The sequence below is a fragment of the Protopterus annectens genome, chromosome 5.part1, assembly GCF_019279795.1.
Source record: "Protopterus annectens isolate FY-2018-M chromosome 5.part1, PAN1.0, whole genome shotgun sequence".
In the NCBI taxonomy this organism is placed as follows: domain Eukaryota; kingdom Metazoa; phylum Chordata; order Ceratodontiformes; family Protopteridae; genus Protopterus; species Protopterus annectens.
Window position 1 is genome coordinate 269,250,725 of NC_056736.1, and position 25,608 is coordinate 269,276,332.

Genomic DNA, 25,608 nt, shown 5'->3' on the forward strand with positions numbered 1-25,608 from the left:
CACGATACCTGTGTGATGGGATACCCATGTAGTCAAAATGCAGTAGAGGGTTGGCACAGGAGACTATGAAGTTTAATGGGTAAAAAAACATTGTACATGCTGGATATCTTGCATGCAGTACAGCTGGAGCAGAACCATGTTGATGATCTGAGACGTAGATGGTTGCTCTGTCTGCCTTCATCCCCGAAAAGGAGGAGATTGCTTGATAAGGAATCCAGCTTTTCTAATTTACTGGCAAAGAGAAATGAAGTCACAGCAAGTGGGTTTGTAAAGCTGGTTGCTAAATACTGCTCCTTTTCATAAAGATGCATACACTTCCATGCATTTACTGGAAGGGACGTTGTTTCATTGTGTTCAAATGCATATGTTGAACCTATCTTAATGTGTTTTAACACAGACTGGCTTGTTTGGGTTCATGGGATATGTCTACTGCACTGATAGTGGATGTTTGCTGTTCTTTCATGAAGATGGTGATATTGGCACTGTTTACAAGCACGGGAAGTCGGGCGCATTGGTGTAGTTTGAAAAATGTCAAAAAAAATATACCACTATATGATTTTCAACATTTTTCAAATTTCAAATTTCGTGGTTATGGATTCGCTTATGCGAGTCACATAAATGAATATTTGAACAAGTCTGTTTTGCAGTTATGAAGGTAAACCCATAAGTATATACACATAAAATACATACAGTATACAAGGCAGCAACTGTCTCTGCTAAGACAAAAGGAATACAATAAAAACACATTTACACCCAAACATATTACCTATTACAGTAGAATTGATGTCTGAGGATAATTTTTGAATGGTAGTGACACTGCCTTCAGTGAGCACACAGATGTATGCATGACAGTCTTCCCTTCTGAAACTGATCTAGAGGAGATGTTGTTTGTAATAACTCTCTAAGCCTTAGAAATGATGTCACTAAGTCATCAGGGTTTTACATACATTAAGAAGGACATGAAAAATACCAGAAGTGTATACCTCCAGCATTGAGTCCTTCCATAGACTGTGCAATAAAGTCAACAGTGGCTAGGCTGAAGTCAACTGCAGACAAAGCACAAGAGTTAAAGGAAATAGGGAGATCTCTAGTACTTCTGAAATAAGAGAAAAAGAGGTGGAGTTGATGAAGAATAGTGGCATTGTCTAAAAACAGCATGTGTGAGGACTGTAGAACAGATAAGCAGCCGAAACAGGTATGGAAATAAGGTACATAAGGAAAGCTGGTGGTGGAATACAGAAGTCCAGGAAGTCATCAAAAGACTGAAAAAGTGAACTAGGTCAAGAAGGAGTACTGGTTGGCTAACAAAGAGGTTAAGAGAACAGTTGCAACAGAAAAAGGCACTCTAGCAGCTTCTGAAAAGTGACTCAGTAGACGGCACTAATAAACTCTATCAGGTTGCCAGGCAAAAAATGAAAGATAAACAAGATAGCTATCAGACACCCTTCTTAAGGTATGCCAGCAACAACCTGCTCAACAGTCCATAGGGCATCAAAGGCAGATGGAAGGAGAACTTCCAGCAGCTTCTGAATGAAAAAAAAATCCCACAGAAGCTGTACTGCTCCAGACACAGCCTATGATGGAGGAAACAGAGGAGCCTATTTTCGAATAAGTATGAATAGCACTTAGGAAAATGAAGTCAGGGAAAGCAGGAGGCTCAGATGATGTCAAGTCAGATATGTTCAAGATACTTGGTGAGTTCGGAGGAAAAATGGCTCCAGAGAGTATTCATAGCAGTATTGAGAAAAAGGCATATTCCAGATGACTGAAGAACAAGCATACTAATGCCAGTGTACAAGAACAAAGGGGGCATTCACAACTGTGGGCAGTAAAGATGCATCAAACTCCTGTTGCACTACATGAAATTTCTGGAGAGGGTGACTGATAAATGAATATGCAGAGTAGTAGAAAGTAAGTTGGAAGATGAGCATTTTGGATTATGAACAGGATACTGCACAACTTACACAATGCTTGCAGTGATACAGGTAGTTGAGAAGAAGCTAGTGATGAGGAAAAACTCCAACTAGGCATTCCTGGACTTAGAGAAAGCTGATTTTGATAGTCCTGTGTTACTTTGAAGTCCCAGAAACATTGACAGAGTTAGTGCAGGTTAAGTACAAACATGGAATAGCACAAGTATGAACAGTTTTTGCTCTAAGCCCACTGCTGTCTATACTAGTGATGGACTACATTAACAAACATGTTGTTGGGGACAGATTAACAAAGCTGCTGTATGTAAACCATGTGGCATTACATGCAGGTTCTGATCAAGAACTTCAGCAGATGTTACTGGAATGGAATGGAAAACAGAAGGCACACAGGATGAAACTTTGTACAGATAAAGCAGTTGTCATTGCTGCAAATGGGGGAAATCATAAGAAATGCGAACTGAGATAGAAGGGAAAGTAGTGGAACAGGTTAACTGCTTCATGTATCTGGGAGGGATGGTTGAGGAGAAGGGATGTCTGTATGAGAATGTCAGAGTGCTAGGGGTAATGTGCAACAGAAGAATTCCAAAGAATATGAAAAGTAAGGCATATAAAACAGTGATGCAACCAGTACTGCTGTATGATACAGAAATCCTGGCAATCAAGGCAGTATAGCAAAGGAAGATAGAGATGATGGGGATTAAGTGTCTGAGATGGGTGGTAGGATGCACACTGTGGGACATTTGAAGAACTCAGAACATCAGAGAAGTCAAAATAGCTACAGTTGTAGGTCATAAAAGAACAGATTGTTAGAGAAAATATATTTATCATGAATATTCTTCACAAAATGCATATTAAATGCATATTAACTTACAGTTTCTTCACAACGAATTAAGCAAAATATTTATTTATGTTAAAAATAATATGTAGCATAGATGCATAGTTATGCAAACCGCAGATACTCATTGTAGTTTTTAAGTGTTTCACAACTGTATTAATATCAAGCTATAAGTGTATAACAGACGACTGAAGGTAAAGAAAGTGCTGAAGGGGTTAAGGGATGTTACTATGATCAACAGACTCTGGTTCCTGAAGTGATGAAAGAACACAATGTGAAAGAGATTTGGTTTTATGTGAGCTCTGACCTCCCCATACCTATGATGAGTAGTTAAAGGAATGTTGGGGAATAGCATGCAGTGGTACTGATAGATACAAGGTTGAAAAACAAGACATGTTGCCAGGCCAGGTGGCTTGTGTTTTTAAACCATTATTATTACTAAAAAGCACTAAGTGAGAAGCACAAGGGTCTGCAGAGACCCTATTTGTTAACTAATATAAAATGTCAGAATTCTGCATACATGTTACTGATAAGAAAGGAAATATAAACTGTATGTTTTTGCTGCTTGGTGAGACTGTGAAAACTTTGTGAAGACAGTCTCCCAGCTCTGTGATTTATTTGACTGTAATAAAAGAAAAAAATGATTTGCACATTCTTAAGAGTTATTCTGGACTCAGGACTAACAGGTAAATCTTTATTATTTTTATATATGTATATTTTAGCTGCATCATAACAAGATTATAGTGGTTTGGGCATGTGCAGGAAAGCAGAGCGTAATCTGATGAAAAAGATTTGGGACAGACAGGAAGAAGGCAAGAGGAACCCAGGGTATCCAGCCAAAAGATGGATGAATTGTGTGAGAGAAGACATGGGACAGTCAGGTATGACTGTTGAAGAAGGTAGAAAAGTGGCATTGAATTGAGAGAGATGGTGCCAGTTGACATGACACCCTGAGCCCATGTAAAAAAATGGGAAATACAGGGTTGTTGATGATGATGATAATGATTTAAATTTCTAGTTTTGGCAACTTTTAGCAGAATATTTTCATCATTAAATTTGCTCCACCAAATTAATCAATGAGGAAGTTAAGAAAAAGTTTCAACAGCAACCTTGATTTTGATCAGCACCCTACAGTTAAACAGGATCATTTTTTTATATTCACTAATGGAGCCAGATACAGTTTTTATTTCTGGAATGGCTTTATCTGGGAGAATGGATTAGGAAAGACAAACCCCAGTGATATTCTACTGTTGAATAAATATGCACAGCAAACTCAGGTTATTATGACTGTCTTCAGGTAGAGAAGCAGATATGAGTACTTGGAGACACACTTGTTCCAGACTGTGAAATGCACTTGTCTATTATGTTAAACTGTACACAACTGACAGTATGCATTTTAATGAAGGTGTCATTTTTATAACAAATCTGTACAATATACTTTATTTTTCTAGTATGTATGGAAAATGCATGTTTAGGTATCAGATTATATTCAATATGCACAGACATAGCCTTTGTATGCCTGCTTTTCTTGTTTAATTGTGTATGAATTATTTAGGCAAAGAGTGGCCAAGATGCAGTATGTAGTGTCAGGTAAGAAAAGGATATATATCAGTTTATTTCTTGTTGCTTTTTGCAGACTTTAATACACAGGTGTCCTTTTTCTCCTTTCACCCCTAGCTGTTAGATTTTGCTAAGATTCTAACAAAAGGCATATTTTCATAGATGTTTGCTTATAGGTTCATAGGTTCATATTAGATTACTGGGCTAATGACTTAAGAGCCCTTGCAAGTCTACCCAATATAACCTGATTTTTACCCAATATAAGGACCCTAGGAGCAAAAGGATGGCATGGGTTTGTGCCTATGCCTCGAGTATCTTGCAGAGTGACCCGATCCACAAAGGACATGGGTCTATATTAAATCAGCAAATGCTTAAAAAAGCGAATGCTGATTTATCGACCCCATGTAAGCGAAAGCTTACAATCCCGAACCTTTAGAACAGCGATTTTTTTCCCAGGGAAAAAAATCGCTGTTCCAAAAAAGAAAAAAAAAAGTTTAAAACATTACATAAACCATAAACTGGGGGGCTTCACTCACCCACACCACACCCCCCTACTTAACTATACCAACTCCAAGATTGTACTACAGTGATGAAAATGGCAAAATAACAAAGGCAGCCAAGTGATTTCTTTCCCAGGGAAGGAATTCGCTAATATGCCATTTCAGTATTTTGCCGTTTTGTGCTTTCAAGTTCGATCAAGACGCATTTGAAAGAATGCATCTTCGATCATATAATAGGGAACTGAAGGACACTACCCCAGATGTGAATTTGTGATTTCCCATTCATTGTTACTAACTGCCTCTTCCAAAGATGGGGCAATCTCTAAGACACATACTTGTCTCTCCAGCATGTTTTAATTGAGTCGCTGACTAAATTTAGAGAACTAGATAGGGTGACCCTCATGCTGTTTGACTTGTGGAGGTATAGCAGCTCCATCAGGACTGGATTTGTGAGTGCCTTGTAGGTCAGGCAACGGTCACCCCTTAATAGTCTGTAAGAGATAGGGCTTTTAGTCTATCTGCATAGGACATGTTGCTTACATCCTGTATTTTCTTTCTGAGGAACCTCTGAGGTTGCATTAGTTGTTGTAAGTGCCTAGTCAAGTACATGCTAAATGGCACATTGTACTTGATTATTGGTCTAATGAGGGCCAAGCACAGCAGGACTATAATTTCCTTGGATCTGGATGCCATACCTTTACTTCCTTGCCACTGTGGGCACATGGCAGTCAAAGTTCAGGCTACTATCGATATGTGTACCTTTATTTATTTATTTACATTTGCTAACCGGGTAGTGCCCAATTGGGTTGAAAAAAAAAAACATTTTCAGCAGAGACTCGGGGAGAAAAGCTCCACAACAAAAAGAACATTATTAAGGTACAGGCAGTAAACTTAGTTTAAGCAGTACATTGCTAACAATATGTAAATGAGCTTAACAAAAATATTATAGCAAAATATAATAACAGAAATGCAATATAAACATGCATGTTTTAGGCATACAGGAATGCTATTTTTTTTTACAATATATATGAAGTACATAAGTCATGTAGCTTTACAAGGTGTGTCACTTCTGAAAGACCAAAATTGGTTATGTACTTTTACAAGTTAGGCCATCTGAAGGAACAAAGATTAATAAAGATAAGACAGATAGTGGGATAGCCCTATGTGGGCTAATGTGTGAGATGAGTGGGAAAAAATAGGAAGGATATTAGTTGGGAACAATACAGTGGCAGATGAGGATGTCTTTGGTCCCACAGTGTGTTACTTGCTGCTGCCAGGCATTCACAAAAAAAAAAAAAACAGTGCAATAGCCATACCAAAAGCCAAAGATGAAACACTAATGGTGGCATGCTGCTACAAGCCACCATTATCTGCCTCATTTCAAAATAAAAATGTGGAAGTAGCCATCCTTGAGGTCTAGTGTCACAACCGCTTGAAGGCCTAAGAAGAGCAAGAGGACCTGCAGGGCTGAGGTGGGATTTTGTAATGGGAGATTATCCACAAGGTCACTCTCTGCTAGGGATCAAGCCCAGAGTCCCCCAGAATTTCCTCTGTCCAACTACTGCCATGCTCACTTCTATGTGACCTTCTTACCTTTTGGATGCTTGCCTTCAACCTGCCTCTAGGAGTAAGCCTTTGCTTAGAGGGGTAGTACAGGTATATTTGGGAATAGGAGAGTGAAATGTGTTTAACAGACTCCATTACTTTCCCTTTGTCCTAATGTATTCTGAATGCATTACAGAATGGGAGTCTGAAGAGCAAATTCTTATCCAAAGCTATATTGGTGCCTTAACTATGGGTGATGAGATTGCTTGGCACCACAGCACTTTACTACTCCTACTGTGGATGGAACTTAACTTTAAAATTGGTATTAAACATATTTTAAATAGTACTTATTCAGCACATCTGAGAGATAATATGGCTAGTCAAATAATACCTTTCAACTTCTCATTAAAATCAATGAAAAACAGCCTGTTGCATTAAAGATCTTATTACTTGTTAGCTTCCCCCACCTACCCTTGAACACAGTGACAAGGTATGGGCAGCCAAAGCATGTTTTACTGACATTTGTTAGTCTGTTAGCAAGCAGCTACTGTACTATCCCGGGAAGCCTTAGTCAATGGCTAAAGACTAATATGAGCCACAGAAGCTTACATCGTCATGCACTGTCTTCTCTTGCAGGTATGTTTTTTTTTTCTTTTTTGTTTTCATTTCTACACCTAGATCTCTCAGCTCTGAGTCTACTTTTAGGGGTGTGCTATTGATGTTGTAATTTGCAGGGGTAATTGACTTCCCAAAGGGTATGATAATGCATTGTTTTGCATTTAGTTTTAGGCCATGGTTCTGGCACCAATCATTTGTTTGCTCTAGACCCTGCTGAAGGACATCTACATTGCTGGGGGATTCAGTCATTGCCCCCCCCCACCCCACCCAGTTTGCAGGTGTTGGCAAACTTTGTCATCCTCAGACCTTCCATATTATCCTTGAATTCAGAGAAGTATATTCTGAACAGTAGTGGTTTCAGCACTGAGCTCTGTGGCACACCATTAACTGGTTTCTTGCTGGATCTGGATTCACCCATTTTAACCACGTGTGCCCTGTTCATGAGCAAATTGGCTATCCATGTGGTGATGTAGGGATTCATGCCCAGTTTTGTCAGTTTATTTATAATACCTGAGTGGGGAATTGTGTCACATGCCTATGCCAGATTGAGATAGGTGGTATGTACTGTTTTACCCTCATTCATGTCCCTAGTGACTTTCTCAAAGAAATCCATCAGATTCAATAGGCCTGTCCTGCCCTTGACAAAGCCATATTATGTCATGCCCAGTGTTTGGAGGTTTCCTATGGTCCTTCCATGGCCTGACATATAAGATTAGGCAAACTTATGAGTCTATAATTTCCTGGGTTAGTAGATGGTCCATCTTTATGCACATGGATGACTGTTGCTGTCCTCCACTCTATTGAGACAAAGCCAGTCTAGAAGTTGTGGTTAAACAGAGGTCTTAATGGTCTGATAAGTCCTGATTTGAGCTGTGTAACAGGCTACCTGATATGTTGTGAGGCCCCATTAAAGCCATATTTTTAGCTTTAAAGAGCACAGTGCGAACTTGTTTTTTGGTGATAATTGGCGTTGGAGTGGTGGAAAGTATTTTCTTGGAGGACAACTGGGGGTGATGGGGTGGTGAAATTTGAGCTGAATTTGTCGACAGCAGATTTTCTATATCTCCTGAATGAGCATAGGTGATGCCATCTACAACTAATTCTGCACATTGTTGGGTGTTACCCTTAAGACTGCAGATATAACTGAAAAATGCCTAATGGTTATCTTTAACTTTGGAGGCTATTTTTACTCCAAAGTCTGTTTTCAGAGACAACTGACTAGTTTCTTGTTTTGCTTGTTTAGACTAATGAGGGACTTTTTGCTCTATTATGCACATTCACTGTTACTTTTCAACAGGATTATCTTTATTTGGTTGTATAACCTATTAATACCAGAGATCCACCAGGGTGGCATGTTTTTGTGGTCTGACCTGGGTTTATTTTGATCTGGTACTGTAGCTTTTATGCCGTTGTTTCTATGGTCATACAGGGCTTTTGTGTATACCTCTCCATAGGTTTCTGTGTTTTCTGGATATGGGGCAGCTTGGAAACTAGCTATGCCATCCCGTAATAGGGGGTAATTTATCCTAGTGAAGTTCTTAATGTTTTTGGGGTTAGGTGGGGGGAGTAGTTTTACTCCCATATTTGTGAGTACCTGATCTAGGATATTTGTTCCCATAATGGGAGTGCAGACTAGTTGCTCCAGGGCATTTGAATTTACAAAGTCAAGAAATATTAGGATCTGCATGTTAGTGGTTCTGTACGCCTCTCAAATAATGGAGGGGCAGTTAAAATCACCCATGAGTATGGTATTGGGCTGGATGATTGAATGATTCTGGTAACTTCAGGTATGATGTATGGGTTTCCTGGCTCATGGTGGGGGACTTGTAGTTAGCAAGAATACGGTAATGGATTTTTCCCATGGCTAGTTGGACATGGAGTAGCTCAAGCATGTCATATTGTTTGACCAGCCTTGAGATGTGCTTATCCTTTATATAGATAGATACACCTTCGTTTTTTCATCTTTCATATTCATTGGGTGGTCAGAACATATGGCATTATAGCCATGCACTGCCAGAGTGTTTTCCATGGCTTTGAACCACGTTTCAGTAACATTACAGATGTCAGCATTCTCCATGGTGAGGAAAGTTTCAAGGGAGTGCAGTTTCTTGTTGAGAGTCCAAGCATTGAGCAGAAACAACTTTAGCTTGTCCTAAGTAGCTTTTGTTATGTTGGAAGGTTTGTCTGTTTGGCAATGTCTAGAAAAGGCACTATAGGGGTGGATAATGTTTCGGCCAATTTCTGAAAGTCTAGAGGCAAAAGGTGAAGACCATCCCTGGCAAAGCAGTATGGACTGACAACCATGTGCTGCCAGGCTGACAAGTATTGGACCCCTTTGGAATGACACCAGTAACTAAGTCAATTGTTAATGTAAATTCTTTTCTGATGATATTGTGGCATCATCCACGGAGATGGTAGAATGCTGCTCAGTGCTAGGCTCATACCCGCCAATAACACATATTCTGAAAGCTCAATCGTGTCTATCTTCATATAGTCCAAGGAGGTATGTCTCAGGTCATTCACACTCACATGGACTATGACTGAGGCATACTGGTGCTTACTGGTAAGTGAAATGAGTGCTTATGTGATCTGATGGATCCTGGTCCCTGACAGGCAATTAACTGTAACCGTCTTCTTATCTAGCCTGGTAAGAGCTGGGACATCAGTGTGTCTCAAAGTGGAATCTCCTATGACCAGAATATCGGGTTGTGAAGTGTTTCACCTTATGGGCTTGGTAGTTGAGACACAATGAGGTGTGGCTTTATGTTTTGTGATGGGAATTATCTTGTTTGTGTGCATGCGGAGTTTCAAAGGACTACTCCTGAGAGAACTTTGTGGTTTGGGTAAGTTACATGTGAGCACCTCTACATACTTGGGTCTATGTGTGTGGTCCTTTGTGGGTGTAGTGAATGATGTGTGTGAGTCGCTGACAACCTGTTTGCTGCTTTTTGTGTCTGTATGTGAGAGTCTAGCCTCCAGTGTCAATGTGTAATTACATCTCTCATATACTTATTTGCATGTTCAAGAATTAAGTGGCTGCCAGTGTACATAAGACAATTGCTACATTGCCTCAGGATGCCCTTGTCCACCAAGCTGGATACAGAGATAGCAGGAAAGTGCCCATCCATGGTTGCAGGTCCTGATGTGTACTTGCAAGGGATAAGAGTGGCATGTGTTTGTAGATGGATGAGGGAAAGGTGCTTACTTGGTATAATCTGTAGCTAACCTTACCAGCAATGCTACCCAGACCCAAACCAGATGATCTCTCAGCAGTAATACTCCTTGGTGCTATAATAAGGTAATGTAGACCTAAATAGTCCTAACAAAATGTATAAATGCTGCTCACTGCACAGACTTGTTCTCCCATGAATAACTCAAGATTGGGGTAATGTTCTGAGGTGGTATTTATATGGACATTTCAACTTTTGGTAATTGTGTATATACAAGGCAGCAGTAATGGCTTCTGCATGAAAAGCAGCTTTGTGCAAATGCAAGGCTTATATACAATCAGAAAAAAAGCAAGTTTTGCATTAACTATGCTCTAAGTCTAGTCAGGTAAGCACACAATCAGCTTTCCATCAACTATTCCCAGCTCAGATAGGTGAAATCAGTCCTTATAACGAAAATGAATCACAGTTGTGCCAGTACAGAACAAACTGGTCCAGACATTTTTTGAGAAAGTTTGTGTATCCCAACTCACCTATATGCCATATACCACCACTACAATAATATATAAGCAGCTACAGTCAATACTTTAATGGGAAGGTTCTGGTGACAAGTATTTGAAGAACTAGAATAAGTGGCCCATCTTAACATGTGAAGGTATCCCTTATATCTATGGTAGATGGAGGAGAAAGTCTGTACTATTACATGCATTTAACACGTAAACAACATTTTATTTTTTCCTCCTTTACCTGTTTTATTAGGAATCATAGGAATTTCAAGGCTACTGAGGCTTGTGACCCCTTTGACTAGCCAGTTCCCACTCTAAACTGTATATCATCTTTCAAGAAAAGATAGGCTGGTCATAGGCCAATCAAGCCTGGGGTAAATTTGTGAATACTAATACAATTATCCATTTATCTGGATTCTGCTTGAATGAAAATAGTGTATCACATTGCTTTCTTTGCAGGGGAAGTCTTTTCCACAGGTGAGCAGAAATCTGTCTCTCCACCTTGTTTTATTTATTTGTTGAACAGATTTACATCCCTTTTTCTGATAGTTGTAGGACTGCTTGACTTGTGAGGATACAAGAAATGCGGGAATAGTGGATCCTTGATTGCTTGGAAAGCAAGTTATAGATCTCCTCTTGTCTCCTCTGAGAAGCCTATAAGATACAGACAATAGGGGAGTGCTTCTAGTCTTTCTGATAGCTTAGGGATGTTATGCCTATGATCCCCTTTGTTAGGAACCTCAAACAGATCTTTCCAACTGTTTGATATCTTTAGTGAGGTAATTATTGGATCAGTGCTAAACACAAGGGTACAATTATTTCATTAGATCGCGATGATTCTACCTTGGTGATCAGCTGCACCAAGTAGAAGGATTTCCTGATAACCATTGTTGCATGCCCATCAAAGGAGAGGGAATTATCAGCCTCAGTACCCAGGTTTCTAACTCCATTTTTATTTCGAAGTAATATAGTATTTGGTATATTGTCTTATTTCAAATGATGCATTGGTATCAGACCTGCAGATGCTTTTTAAAATGTTGTATAAATATTACACATACATTAATAAGTCAGTTAATGCACACACATTGCATTTTTGAACACTATAAAGTATTAAACTGCATATGCTTGTCTTGTTTACTTTTTTCTTGGTTATTTTGCATATCATCATTTATCTGGAAGAGCAATATAAATAATTTTGAAGTTTAACTTCTATATCTGGTTTGCCATACAGTTACAGCAGGGTTGGAATTTAGACATTAATTAATTTGACCTCTGCACTAAATATCATAAATCGTTTGCTGTAATCTTAAAACAGCATGTCAGTGCCAAAAGGGACATCTGTGAAGTTTTGGCTGCCTGACGGACTACTGCCATGTTACAGCTGTTACAGAGATTTAATTTGCTCCAGAACAATGGCAACAAGCAAAATCAGTGCACAGAAAATTAATTAGAAAGTATTTTATATATCCATTGGATCCATGGGACTGTAAGCAAGCAGACAGGCACTATATGTCTGCATTGACAGGCTGGCATATAGATTAGTATGTTAAACAGGGATTACTTGTTATATTTTAGCAAACACCTGTCCTGTGACATAATTTTCCGGTGCTAACATATACTATCTGACAGTTTCCTAATAAGTGCATTTATTATAGCAAACTGTTAATTAAAACTATACTAAACTGTGATGGTGAATTTGAAGACAAAGGCAGCTATGCCAGGAAAAATGAAGACCTGTAATATTATTTCATTTTTTTTTTATTTGTTTGTTTGTTTATTTACGTATTTTTAATATATTTTTAAGCATGAAAACAATATGTTCACCTTTTATCATCATTCAATTTTCAATGTTCAGTATAGTATTAACAACAAACTATTTAAAGCCTCAGTTGAGGCCACCATGCAGTTTGCAACCAGAACCTATGAATCTATGAATGACTTATCTTCCATAGACAGATTCTCCAAACCAGTTCTTTTCGTGATACAAGTGATGATGCCTGCCAAATTGAAATGGGAAATGAATTCATTATTCTGCCTGCTCTGTACATGAACTTTCTGTTTTTCATCTAAGAATGAACAGCAGACAAATTCTTAAATAAGAACATATTACTAGTATTTTGATGATGAACAGAAAATTTAACCCAAATTGTTGATGACAGAAATTTGTGGTTAAAGCATTTATAGATCAAACTAATATCACCCCAGAGGAATCTGTATGGTATAGGGAAGAGACTGAAGGATTTAAATCTGTCTTTATACCTTAAATGATGAATTTTGATAATCTACCTGGTATATGTTTTACCATATCCTTTCTAACTTTTTTTAAAGCCTTTAAATTAAAAATACAAGTGGTTCCACCTAATTTCATATATGTCCAACTCAAAGAAATACATAAAGGAATCAACACCATCTTTTCCCTTAATAGCTTACAGATATTTGTTATTCTGACCAAAATGCAAATATTCAGCTGGAAATGGCCCATGGTCTGTTAAGTCTGCTACAGTGCTGCAGCTAGTTTACTTTACATCAAACACAGTGAAGCACACGGACGCATATAAATGCTAATACATTACCTGGGGAACCATATTTTTGAAGGAATCCATTATCTTTGAACTTTTGGCTTCTTGGTAGTATGAAAAGCAGCTGGTGATGAAGACTACAGATGCCAAGGCGATACCAAGATACAACTATAGGGGAAAGACAGGTAATTAATGTCATACAGCAAATAAAGTAACACACTAAATTGACAGAAACACAGCACTGCTGAGTAATTTAACAATGTGTTATTATGGAATGTTGAAAAACATATTCAAAGCTCTGCAGGATCAGACACTATACTACTTACTTGAGTAATTTCCACAATTTATGAGTGGAATAGAAGATCTTGTGAAGTCATAGTAAATATGCATTTGTTTTATACATACAGGAGCATGAATGAATGCACCTTATACAGGTGGATTCATTCACACACCTGTAGCCTGGCAAATGTAACATATGTCTTACTTGTCTAGTGCTTAGGCCCATCCTCTACAAGGTTTTCCAACAAGCTAATTGGTCTGTTTACTACCTCCTTTCCCAAATATGAATAAGTTGTTTACTACCACTATAGTTATCAGTTTGGACAGGTATACTTACAGTAAAACTGTTCCAAGTTTAGCATTATAAATGCCAATTTACACCATATTTTATTTGTTATAGTAATGGTTACATTCCCTGATCACCCGGACATATGGTTTACCAAATTTGTTAATGACAGAAACATTTTTATTTTTATTTCCTCTTATTCAACCATGTTCCTACTTCAAGGATATCTATTTCTTGTAGCTTACATTAATACTAAGACAAATATGTACACCACTGCTTCTTAAAATTATTTTGGACTAAATAATTCAAAACATAGAGGATTATCATTAGGTCTCCGATTATATAGCTTATTATGTATTTGAAACTTGGATACCAAGAAAATGCAAGAGGTGAATCTTGGCAATTATATTGAGAACACATAATAAACAGCTATGATCACAGACTAAATCATAATTTTTTTTGTAGTGCGTGAAGCTTTATCTACTCCATGTACTATTGGTTATAGAATAAAAAGAGAGAGAGAAAAAATGTAGTCGGGCAAAACATTTTAATTGCTCTGAAAGCAAATAAAACATTTATTGAATGTTATTACACAGACAGCAGCATACATCTTTACTTCTGTGTTTAAATATTCTGGATAAATGCAAAAATAATGGGGTGACAAAGGATCAAAACCAGGACAGTGCTTAAATGTTGCTTTTATTCTCTTAAAATTTAGTAGAACATCAAATGTTGCATCAACATGCATTTTCTGAACAATATAATGCACAAACCTCCAATGCTTAGCCTTATTAACTGACTGCAGTTCTCAGTATTTTATCTGAAAAATCCAAAATTTTATTCGGGACAGAGCAAAAATATAAGGCAAAAAAAACAGGTATGTTCTGCGTAAAAAGAGGCAAATGAGAAGTACAACAGGCAGAAACAAAGTGCTCCTTTGACAGAAGGTAAAATAGCTTTTAAATGCTGTTACAATCTTCATTCTGTCACATTTTTAATTTGTAAGTGTGGCAGAGTAAACTTCTAACAGCTTTTATAAGTTGTTTTCCTGTCTGCCACTGAGCTTTGTCAGCTGGCACTGTCTACTGTTAGCCAGTAGAGAGAGATCTGGTCTTACCAGACCTTAGGGTGCTCTTAAACAGGTTTTGTTAAGCACCCTTAAATGTTGTTAAGATCAGGTATGGTACTAGGGAAAACATTAACAAGTTCATCTTTCTCCCTAATTTGGAGAGTAATTGTGGCACTCCAAGCACTAAATAAATATAATATATTTAGAAAACAACTATTATCTTCTACACAGTATAAGTAATTGGTTATCACTGTTGAACATCATTTTTAGAAGCCATTTTAGCAAGACTGAGAACTATGATCTCTTTAAATGTAAGTCATGCCAGCTTTTTAGAAAATTAAGACAAATCTCTAATTTGATGGTCCAGAATTACTGTCTCATCCTTCTACATAACATTGTTAAGGTACAATAACCATGACACCAGAAAAATATATAGTGCCTTCTGAATTTCTGGACAGATCTTGTCCACTCATGCAGCTCTTCTGCAGTGAAATTCTTAAAAAACCTTACAGAAAAATGGATCAAATCTCACCATATGCTTCTAGCACTGTCCCCTCAGAAAAGGGCATGCCTAATGGCTTTAGAAGTTCTTTATAATATTCTTTCCACCTGTCTATAACATCCCCAGCTGGCTCCACTTCTGTTAAGAACTGTCTGGAAAATGTTTCACCCACTACTAAGTCATTTAATAGGTTCATAGGTAGGTACTAGGCTATCGGCCCAAGGGCCTTTGTAAGCCTAGCCAACAAGGTTCCATGGCTTATGCCACCCAAGAAAGTTATTTTCCTGGGCCACTGTCGAGCAGAGACACAGAAGTGATCCCTGGGGTGTAGTTCCTATTTCCCATCCACTCATCCAGATTTTTATTGAAGAGTGCTAATGAAGAACTTTGCTTGACATAGATGGGTAGCTTGTTCCAGAGTATAGGAAGTCTCTGGGACAGGAATCTATCCCTCCAGCATGTCCTGTTTATTGTGTGACAAGGTATAGGTCCCTACAGCGTGTAGCTCGGAGGGATAGGGATTTCTTTAGGTGTAGCATGTCCAACAGCTCTGGGTTTGACATAGCTTTATATATTAGGCAGAGATCACCTCAGAGTAGGTAATATGCTATGGAGTAAAGCTGGAGTTTTTTGAGGAGGTCAGTGTAGGGCATTTGTTTGAGGCCAGTAATCCTCTTTGTGAGGTACTTCTGTGGCCTTTCCAGCTGCTGCAGATGTCTTGTGAGGTACATTCCAAAAGGGGCATTGTACTCTATAATGGGCCTAATGAGTGTCGAGTAGAGGGGAACAATGACCTATTTTTTTCCTGGATGAGAAACCTTTTATGATGAGGTGTGCCACGTAGAAGGACTTCCTGACTACTGTGGTGATGTGACTATCAAAGGAGAGACTACTGTCCACCTGGGTCCCAAGGTCTCTTATCATGCATTCAGTGTTAAGTAGATTGCTGCCTGTGTGGTAGTTCATGGGTACAGTTTTTACCAAAGGGGATGACACTGCACTTTTTGGCATTGAGCTTGAGGCCATGGCTCTGACACCAGGCATCTGTCTCAGTGAGGCCCTTCTGTAGGATGTCCACATCATTTGGGGACTTGACTATGGCTCCTAGTTTGCAGTCATCTGCAAACTTCGTTAGCCAGAGGCTTTCTATGTTAGCCTGTACTTCAGAGAAGTAGATACCAAACAGGAGAGGTCCCAGGACGGAACCCTGTGGCACTCCACTTGTCACTGCTTTGAGATCAGATTTGGAGTCTGCAACTTTTACAGTGTGAGTTCTGTCAGTGAGCCAGTTGGCAACCCATCTTGTGATGTAGGGATTTATACCTAGTTTAGTGAGTTTAGCTATAATTCCAGACTGGGGGATGGTGTTGAAAGCCTTGGCGAGGTTAAGATAGGCTGTGTGAACCACCTTACCCTCATCCACGGCTTTGGTGACTGCCTCAAAGAAGTTGATCAGGTACAGGAGGCATGATCTGCCTTTCACAAACCCGAATTGGGTGGGATCCAGAGTTTGGAGGTTACCAGATGGGTTGATATTATTTCTATGAGGTCATATAAAGCCTTTCTTGGTGCTCCAACAAACGTATCTACACCTTGGCCTTTACTTTAGTGACTGAGTAGCTGCTGCCTTTCTGCTTTGTGAGTATATAGCTCTGAAACATGGACATAATCCTGCTAGTATTGTATAGAATGTCTTTCTTAGCAGCTTCACTTACCACTGTGTGTAGCAATAGGACCTTTTATTACAAACATAGCAAGTCCCAAAAACTTTTTTTAGCCAGTTCTTTGTTTCTGACTCAGTTGCTTAGATGTTGAATAGGTTTAACTTAGAATCTCTCTCTCTCTCTCTCTCTCTCTGACCTCTGTTGATATATAGCATCAACTTCCCAACCTTCTCAGAACATCCATAAACACACCTTCAAAAACAGCTCCCACACATATCTTACCAAAGTCCTATCTCTATTCTCTGAAATTCCCACTCACCTGCAACTGACAAATTAGATTAATAGAGCTGGCATTTCTAAGTTCAACAATAGTGCCTTGTCAGTTTGAACAACAGTAGTACCTTATTGGTTTGCTAAGGCAATGTCTTTAGTAAACCTGTATTCCAAGGCACTCATTGTAGTGGAAAGGGAAGAAGACAGGGCTACATGGATCATTCTTTATAAGCCTTCCTTATACCAAAATGCTAACATTTAATGAACAATAAGATTAATGTGCCACTCAAGAAAATTCCAGAAGGAAATAATGCAAATGTTTACGAAACTCTAACACTATAAGAAGGCTGACTATCCTTGAAACTCTATTGAATAAAGTGAAAACAATGTATTTTAAGGGTTATTGAAATATAGCAAAACAAAGACCATTATGTAGACAGAAGCTTTCACTATGGGATGGGCTAAACATGTGCTTAGCATATGCTTCTTTATGGCAGATCTGGAGTTCAGAAAAGAAAATATTTTACAATGGATATCTGTAAGGTGTTGATAAAGATTTTGGCATTGTTCCAAGAAAGAAAATAAATTATTTGATTCTGTTGTTCAAAGAGGGTACATAAAGCAGTATGAATTTAAAAATTCCCCTTCCAGTTTCTTTTCAGTATTGCTTCTCCTACTAGGATGAATACTTTAGATACATAATCTAAAACATATTATGATTACCACCTGACCCTCTTTATTCAGATTGTGCCTATTTGATTAACTTTTTTAAGGGAGTGACTGGTATCATTGATGGGGTACTATCTGAGCTTCTTTAAAGCCTCCTTGACCTCAGGAGTCCAGCTGACTCACTTTTGCAACCTTCCTTAGTGAGGTTGGTAAAGGGCAAGCTACAATATCAAACTATGGAACTAAGTTTCAGTAATACCATCTCAACCCTAGAAAGGCCTTTATTTGCTCCTTGTTATGAGAGACAGAACAGTCTCTAACAGCTTCTATGTTTTCCTTTTGAAACTTAATCATCCCTTTTCCTATCACATAGCCAAGATACCTTTCCTAGCTCATCCCTATTTTACACCTAGGGGCATTAATAGTGAGCCCTGCTTGCTTCTGTGAACAAAGCACTACATGAATCTTGAGGTGATGGGAATCCCAGTCTTCTGAATGAAGGATAATGACATCTAGTTAGGCTATGATATATGCCTGATGAAGTTTTAATACTTTGTGCATCAGCCTGTGAGGCATAGCTGTGGCCCAATGGAGACCAATATCCCTTTGTGAAGTTTAGGATAATTAAAATCTCAGTTTTATCCAGACTATCTACCTCCTCATCTACTCTAGCCATAGGGTAGTGATCAAATTTAGAGATATTATTAAGCTTCCTGAAGTAATCGAGGAACTGGTCTATGCCATCCAGTTTGGAACCAAAACAATGGGATTATTCCAGTTTGTACTGGACTCCTCAATAAAGCCTAAGTTCAGTATCATTTTTATTACTTCTTTCTCAGCTTGCCTTTGATGTTTTGGTACCTTTTAAGATCTTAGTTTGTCTTTCCTCCCTGGGACTGTCACTATATGGTGCTTAATAAGAGTTGCATTCCCCTTGTAGTTTCAAAAATATATCTGTATTCATCAGGAGAAACTCCTGAACTTTTTGCTTTTGATGATTAGTAAGACTTTAATATTCTGCTACCAGATGGATTGAGGGTGCACACACATTTATTTTTTCTCTGACCTCTACCTTTGGACATTATGTCTACTACATGTACTTGACCCTCCCACCAGGGTTTCAGAACTTATGTGATATATCTGCTCAATGCATCTCCTTCGTGGCTCCCTAACTGTAATTTCTTCATTTAACCTCATAGAGTCCATGACACTTATTTTCAGTGGTGGGAACCAGAATCAAAACTTGATCTTCTACCCCAAACTTCTTAATCCATGCATTATTGTTATACATTTCCTGATGGCGTGCTTAGGCCTGTTCACATGTGTCCTCACACAATTGGCATTATGGTCTGGCATCTGTATTAAAGGCTCATATGGTATCCATTTACAATCCCAAAATGTGTCTTTTCTTCTTCCCACATTTCTTTCTCTATATCTAAAAGCCCTCAGGGTCTCCTGTCATGTAATAATTCAAAGGGACTAAGTCCTATGGAAGCTTGGTGTACCTCAATGATTGAAAACATTAAGTAATGCAGTTACTGATCACAGGCTTTATTATCTTTCTTAATTACTTTTTTTCAACATTGGCTTCAAGGTTTGGTTAAACTGTTCCACTAACCCATCTGTTTGGAGATGATCCACTGATGTTCTTGGCTGTTAACCCCAAAACTTTGATACAGGTGTTTCATAACTTTGATATAAAAGTTTTTCCCTGGTCTATCAAAATTTCCTTAAGTATCTTTATCTGAGAAAACACAGTGATTCCTCTGGAATCAGCTTTTCTGAATGGAATAGCTTTGGAAAACTGGATGGTATAGTGTAGCACTGCCAGCATTTACTGGTGTTCACTGTTAGGCCTGACCAATGGTCCTACTATATCCACTGTAATCCTCTCAAAGAGGACTTCCATTACAGGCATTGGGAAAAAAGAATTTGAAAGCCTAGGTTAGAATGCATCTGTTAAATCTCAGGGCACCCGATACAGGCATTTTCAGCTTTTTAAATAATACTCACCCAATAAAATCTCTCCAGGACTCTTGCTTTGGTTTTGTCTATCCCTAGATACACCCCCCACCAAAAAAAAAAAAATGTCCTGGAGACATTTTCAAACAGTAGCTGATAAATTCTCTCTCCTCTCTCTTTCATTGAGTTCAAAAGTATGGACACAGCGCACCTGGAGCCACAATCCAGGATTAAAAAAAAGGTTGCTTTAATGTTGAAATGCTAATAAAAACAAGTAAAAGATAAGCACTTTCACTCTTTAATGAAAACGTCTTCAGATCTGAGATTATTAAGAAGATGAAAGCACTTATCTTTTACTTGTTTTTTATCAACATTAAAGCAACCTTGTTATTGTGGATTGTGGCTCCAGGCGTACTGCATTCATACTTTTGGACTACCTTAGTTTGCAGTTTGTTCTTTGTGAATTACTTTATACAAGAGATCATTTTCCAGTTCACAATAATGGTAAGCTGATAAGGGTCATTCATTAGTGTCTCTGAATGTTTTCCACTGCATAGCTTAAGGTCTTATCAGACATAATATCTGAAGGTCAGACAGACAGACAGACAGACTGGGATCCTCCGAGAGAGAGAATTTCACTATCTTCCAGACATGGCAGACACAGGGACCTCTGAATCCCTCTCTTCACTATGAAATGGTAGTTTCCTGCAGCGTCCTCTTTTCTTGAAGTCCATTATTGCCTTTGTGGGTCATATGACAATAAGAAATTCCTTTATGAGTGCAGGTGAAATATTTAAAGAAATATGAAAACATATGTTTAATTGTACGATTAACAATATAAGTAACGCTGAATATTTCTTATTTTATATAACTTACAGTGCAAATATCAAAGTTAGTTTTCTTCAACAACGTCTAAGGTTTCATTTGATGGCAAGAAACAGCTGTAAGTCATTTTGTTTTTGAAATTTTAAGTACATATGAAATATTGTTTATTTTCATAATTACTACCAAACACCTAGCAATATTTTGGGTATAGTGTGATATAAATGGACATTGATGAATTTTCCTGCCTCCCACCATGGAAAATCACACCATATCCTCAATAACATATAAGGTTCTTAGTTATGAAAATATAAACATAAATATGAAAATATGAATAATAAGTGACAATGATTCATTTTTCTCCTACATGATATTCTGGTTAACTATCTTCATGTTATTTTGTTAATTATTCCTTTCCCTTTCTAATACTGCCTAGTATTAGCTGATAAGTCAGTTAGAGAAACCAGGCCCAAAAAGATCTGGATGCCATAAGGAGCTATAAGTATGGACTGAGCATACACAAAAATGCGCTGTAGGCTTGAATGAGTTAAATTAGTGAAAACTTTCCTTTTTTAGAGATATTTATCCACATTTTAATATCATTTGGGCCCTATATAGTACATCCAGAACTTAGTGTTCCCTTTTTATCTTTCATCTCTAGAACTGATAGGATATCTTTACCCTATGTACTGTTATATTCTGTTGACTTAGGCTGCAACCTGGGGTTTTTACAAGGCTCTGTGAGGTTCTGTTGTGGATATGCTGCTAGGATTCTGGACTGACTATTATGATCCAAGCTTTCTTGGATGACTATCTATTTGAATGTGACAAGGCAGGCTATCAAATTCTCTGGACTGTTGATTGACTTTGATGTGGGTGTAGCTCTTGGTCACAGCTCTTTAAATCATGGATTCAAGTACCACCTCCATCCTGTTTTTGGAGGTAGAAAAGCTGCTTGACTGTAATCATTGTTGCCCTCAGGACAGGTAGAGCTAACAGATGACCCTCCAGTGCCTTTCAATTAGGCAAAGAATCTGTTTCATCAGGTTTACTGGTAATAAAATACTGCTATTAGAACCTGCCCACTGCATTCACCAGATATGATGTTTCCATCAATAAAAACACCCTGGTCATTCAAAAATGTGATTTTTTTATTGGTAGAATGTAAAACAGGCTTATTTCTTGCCAGTAGAATAAGCAGTGAAAATGGCAATAAAACATAAACTTTCAATGAAAAAAAAGATCTGTCCATTTGCTACGTTTGCTACCACAACTTAAAACACAGGCGCAGATGATATCTTACATAGGTTAACAGTCTTTCTGAGCTGCTCCTTTGTGAATGAAGCCATAAAGATAAAACAACGTCTTTGGTACAATGCAGTCACTTCCCTGTACTAAAATCTACAATCACAGATTCTGGGAAACAGTCTATACTATTTTAACATTATTATGCCTCAACAACTGGCTGTCATTGCTTTCCAAAGTGCTTCCAGTCCAATACAGGTATCCTTCAGATTCTCTTCTCCCAGAACACTGTCTGGTAAATGCAAATGTTCCACTGACTTATGCCTCAGTGACATTTGCACAAGCTTCACAGTTTCTGTCTTCACCAGAATTATGTCCACAGGTAAGTGGTCCATTCAATGCCTCTCAAGTGTACCTCATTACAAGGAATATACCTCATTTGGGGTCTTAAAAAGTTCAAGTTCCTCAAAGTTCCACATTGAAATACTCTGTCACAGATTCAGTGTTAGGAATTTTTTTAAGTGAAATCCATTGTAAATAGAAATGAATTACATTAATTCATTAAAAGATCTTCTTTATAGGTAAAACCAGCATATTTTAACCATTCTATGACCTTCCTAGTTGAAGTTGTTAGCAAGCCATTAGTATGTGTTCCACATTTTGCCTATTTGTCCACATTATGAGGGCTAGTCTTCCTCATTTTGGAGATGGAAGGTTGAGAGCTATGGTCCATTCTGGTCTGGACTTCCCAACAAGTTCTGCCACTTTAAATCTGCCTTCACTTTAAACAGGAACAGGTAAACACTCAGATAATTCTCACTTAGAAATTTAGGAAGGATACTTAAAGGGAAGACCACATTACTCTGCTTCATTCTGCTTTATTGTCTCTACTAGTTGTGTTAGTCTTCTCAAAAAGTTTTTGTTTCACTTAGCTACTCACTATTTAGCCCCATCCTAGTGTAGTTGTGTCAAACTACCCCATTCAACTCAGCTTGGCTTTCCTGCTGGGCAGTTACCCAGTGGGGCCTCCACAGTATATTACAGTATATTAGTTTTGTTTAAATTTAATGTTTAATTATTGTTCAACTTCTGCTTGTTCTGAGAGCCACAGTCTATCTAACATGCAGGCACACATTTTTATACAATGATCTTGAGAAAACATGTAACACTGTCACATTTCCCTCAATCTTATCAAATATAAGGCACAAATGCTAGCACTCACACACACACACACGCACACACACGCACACACATGGACACACACACACACACACACACACACACACACACACACACACACACACACACACACACACACACACACACACACACACACACACACACACACACACACACACACACACACACACGGATGCACACACTCACACATACATGCGCACACACACACACACACACACACACACACACACACACACACACACACACACACACACACACACACACACACACACACACACACACACACACACACACACACACTACTTGACATTTATGATTCTCAGTATGTCAACACAGAGGAAAAGCTCTGAAGCTGACAGTTTGTAGTAATGATGGTGAAGTCAGTATTCACAGAGTAGAATTATAAAAGATATGCAAGATAGAAGGTAAACACAACAATGACCCAGGAATTCCTCTTCCTGTTGACTACTATACAAGAGGCCAGAGATGAACAAGCAGGGTTTAAGGGAAACATGAGCACTAATCATATCAAACATGTAGTAAGACACAAAACACAATGGTCTGTGTGACCCAAGTCATGTGAGAATCTGTAGTTATAGTATCTTGTAAAGGTACTAAAATCTATGGGGTCATTGATGAATTAATAATTGTATTTAAATTTTATAAACAGGTTAAATGGTATATAACTGTGTATTTGTGGCAGCATTTGCTTGCCCAGTAACTTACGTTGTCATTTGCAGATTCATCTCCTGTTGCCCTCTGAATTCCATAAGCTATTATGCAGAGAATGAAGCCAATCCATAGCAAAAGAGCAAAACCACCAAACAGGGTCTTACAGAACTTTACCCATTCTGGAGTGGTGGGAGGAGGGGTCAAGGTATTTTTGCCATCCCGAGCCAAAATCTCTGAAGCACGAGCTCTTGTCAAGCCCTAGTAAAGTGGAGAATAATAAAATAGAAATATATTAGAAGCAATGCAAATGTGTCTCATACAATATTCTAGAAAACATGCTTGAAATATAAAAGATGTACATCAGGCAAAACCTCTCACTAATTCATGCACTATAACTTAGGAACAGTCATTACAATCCGGTTCACTGTATGCTGGCATGCTCTATTTTCAAAGTAACCCTATATTAATAAAAAGTCATCATAAAGACTAGTTAAAATGTATTGGATGATGCTACTGCATAAGAAATGTGTGTACTTGATGGACATTATCTCCTTTTGGTTTTCTTAGTAATACATAATGGAGTTCTCTTTTTGTTCAATAAGAACATCATAATTCAGCTTAGCTGAGCTAATCAATACTCAGAAATGGATTGCATTTATGAAGGTATCATTGTAGACTAGTTATCCAGGTTCCAGTCTCGTTCTACTCACCCATTGATAATACATGCTTTCACTGAGTTTAAGAGGGTTTTACCAATTTCATTATATGTCTAATGACTATCTATGTACCTGTCTGTTTTATATATATATATATATATATATATATATATATATATATATAGAGAGAGAGAGAGAGAGAGAGAGAGATGTATATATGGGATACATTCAGTACATTGAATGAACTCAATGTCGAATCCCAAAACATCAACTTCAGAAAGTTGAAACACAAAAAGTCAAACCATTTTGCTGCTGGCATTTGTAAAAGTTAAAAAAAAAAAAAAAAAAGCTGTAGCTTGTTGTACATGATTCTGATATAGCAGGGACTTCATTTTTGCCCTTTCCCAGCTGCAGTGTGATCTTGGGTTCCTTATATACATATATATATATATATATATATATATATATATATATATATATATATATATATATATATATATATATATATATATATATGGGATCTGTACAGATCCCCGACGGCACTTTCTGCCGAAGCAGAAATCACCGAACATACATAACCAAAAGTGCTGTTCACCGAAGCACTTTCGGTTATGTATGCTGGTTGTGCTGGTCGCACTATGGTGTGGTTAAGGGAGAATTTCCTTTTACCCACTATAGTGTGATCTCGGAGTGAGAATATAAAAGTAGGGGGGTGTGGAAGGCACAGGCCCCCCACATGGGGGTGTAAGGGGGGCTTGCCCCGTGCATAAAAAAAGATTTATTGTTTTTTCTTTTTTTTTTTTGAACGGACTTTAACGAAAGCGCTTTTTCGGTGAAAGTGTTTTAGTTACAGGTATTGTTCAGGTATTGTGGATTCGGACTATTGAACTTTCGTTCAATAGTCCTAGATCCTTATATATATATATATATATATATATATATATATGTATATATATATGTATATATACATATATATATATATATATATATATATATATATATATATATATATATATACATATATATATATATATATATATAGCATTTATATCATATCGTACGATGTAAATAGTGAACGCTATTTCATCGTACCGATAATATCGAAACAACAAAATATCGAACAAATGG

The 25,608-nt window shown here is 37.9% G+C and overlaps 1 protein-coding gene across 1 annotated transcript in view; it reads right to left on the bottom strand.

The window, feature by feature from the left end:
• LOC122803366 (sodium/potassium-transporting ATPase subunit alpha-1-like) overlaps positions 1-25,608 on the bottom strand; it is a 577,066-nt gene that overhangs the window by 480,220 nt on the left and 71,238 nt on the right. Inside the window, exons 4-5 of the mRNA XM_044072943.1 lie at positions 23,879-24,082; positions 13,236-13,349 (exon numbers count right to left, since the gene is read on the bottom strand). Of these exons, the coding sequence (XP_043928878.1) occupies positions 13,236-13,349; positions 23,879-24,082 (318 nt within the window). The remainder of the gene's footprint in view (positions 1-13,235; positions 13,350-23,878; positions 24,083-25,608) is intronic.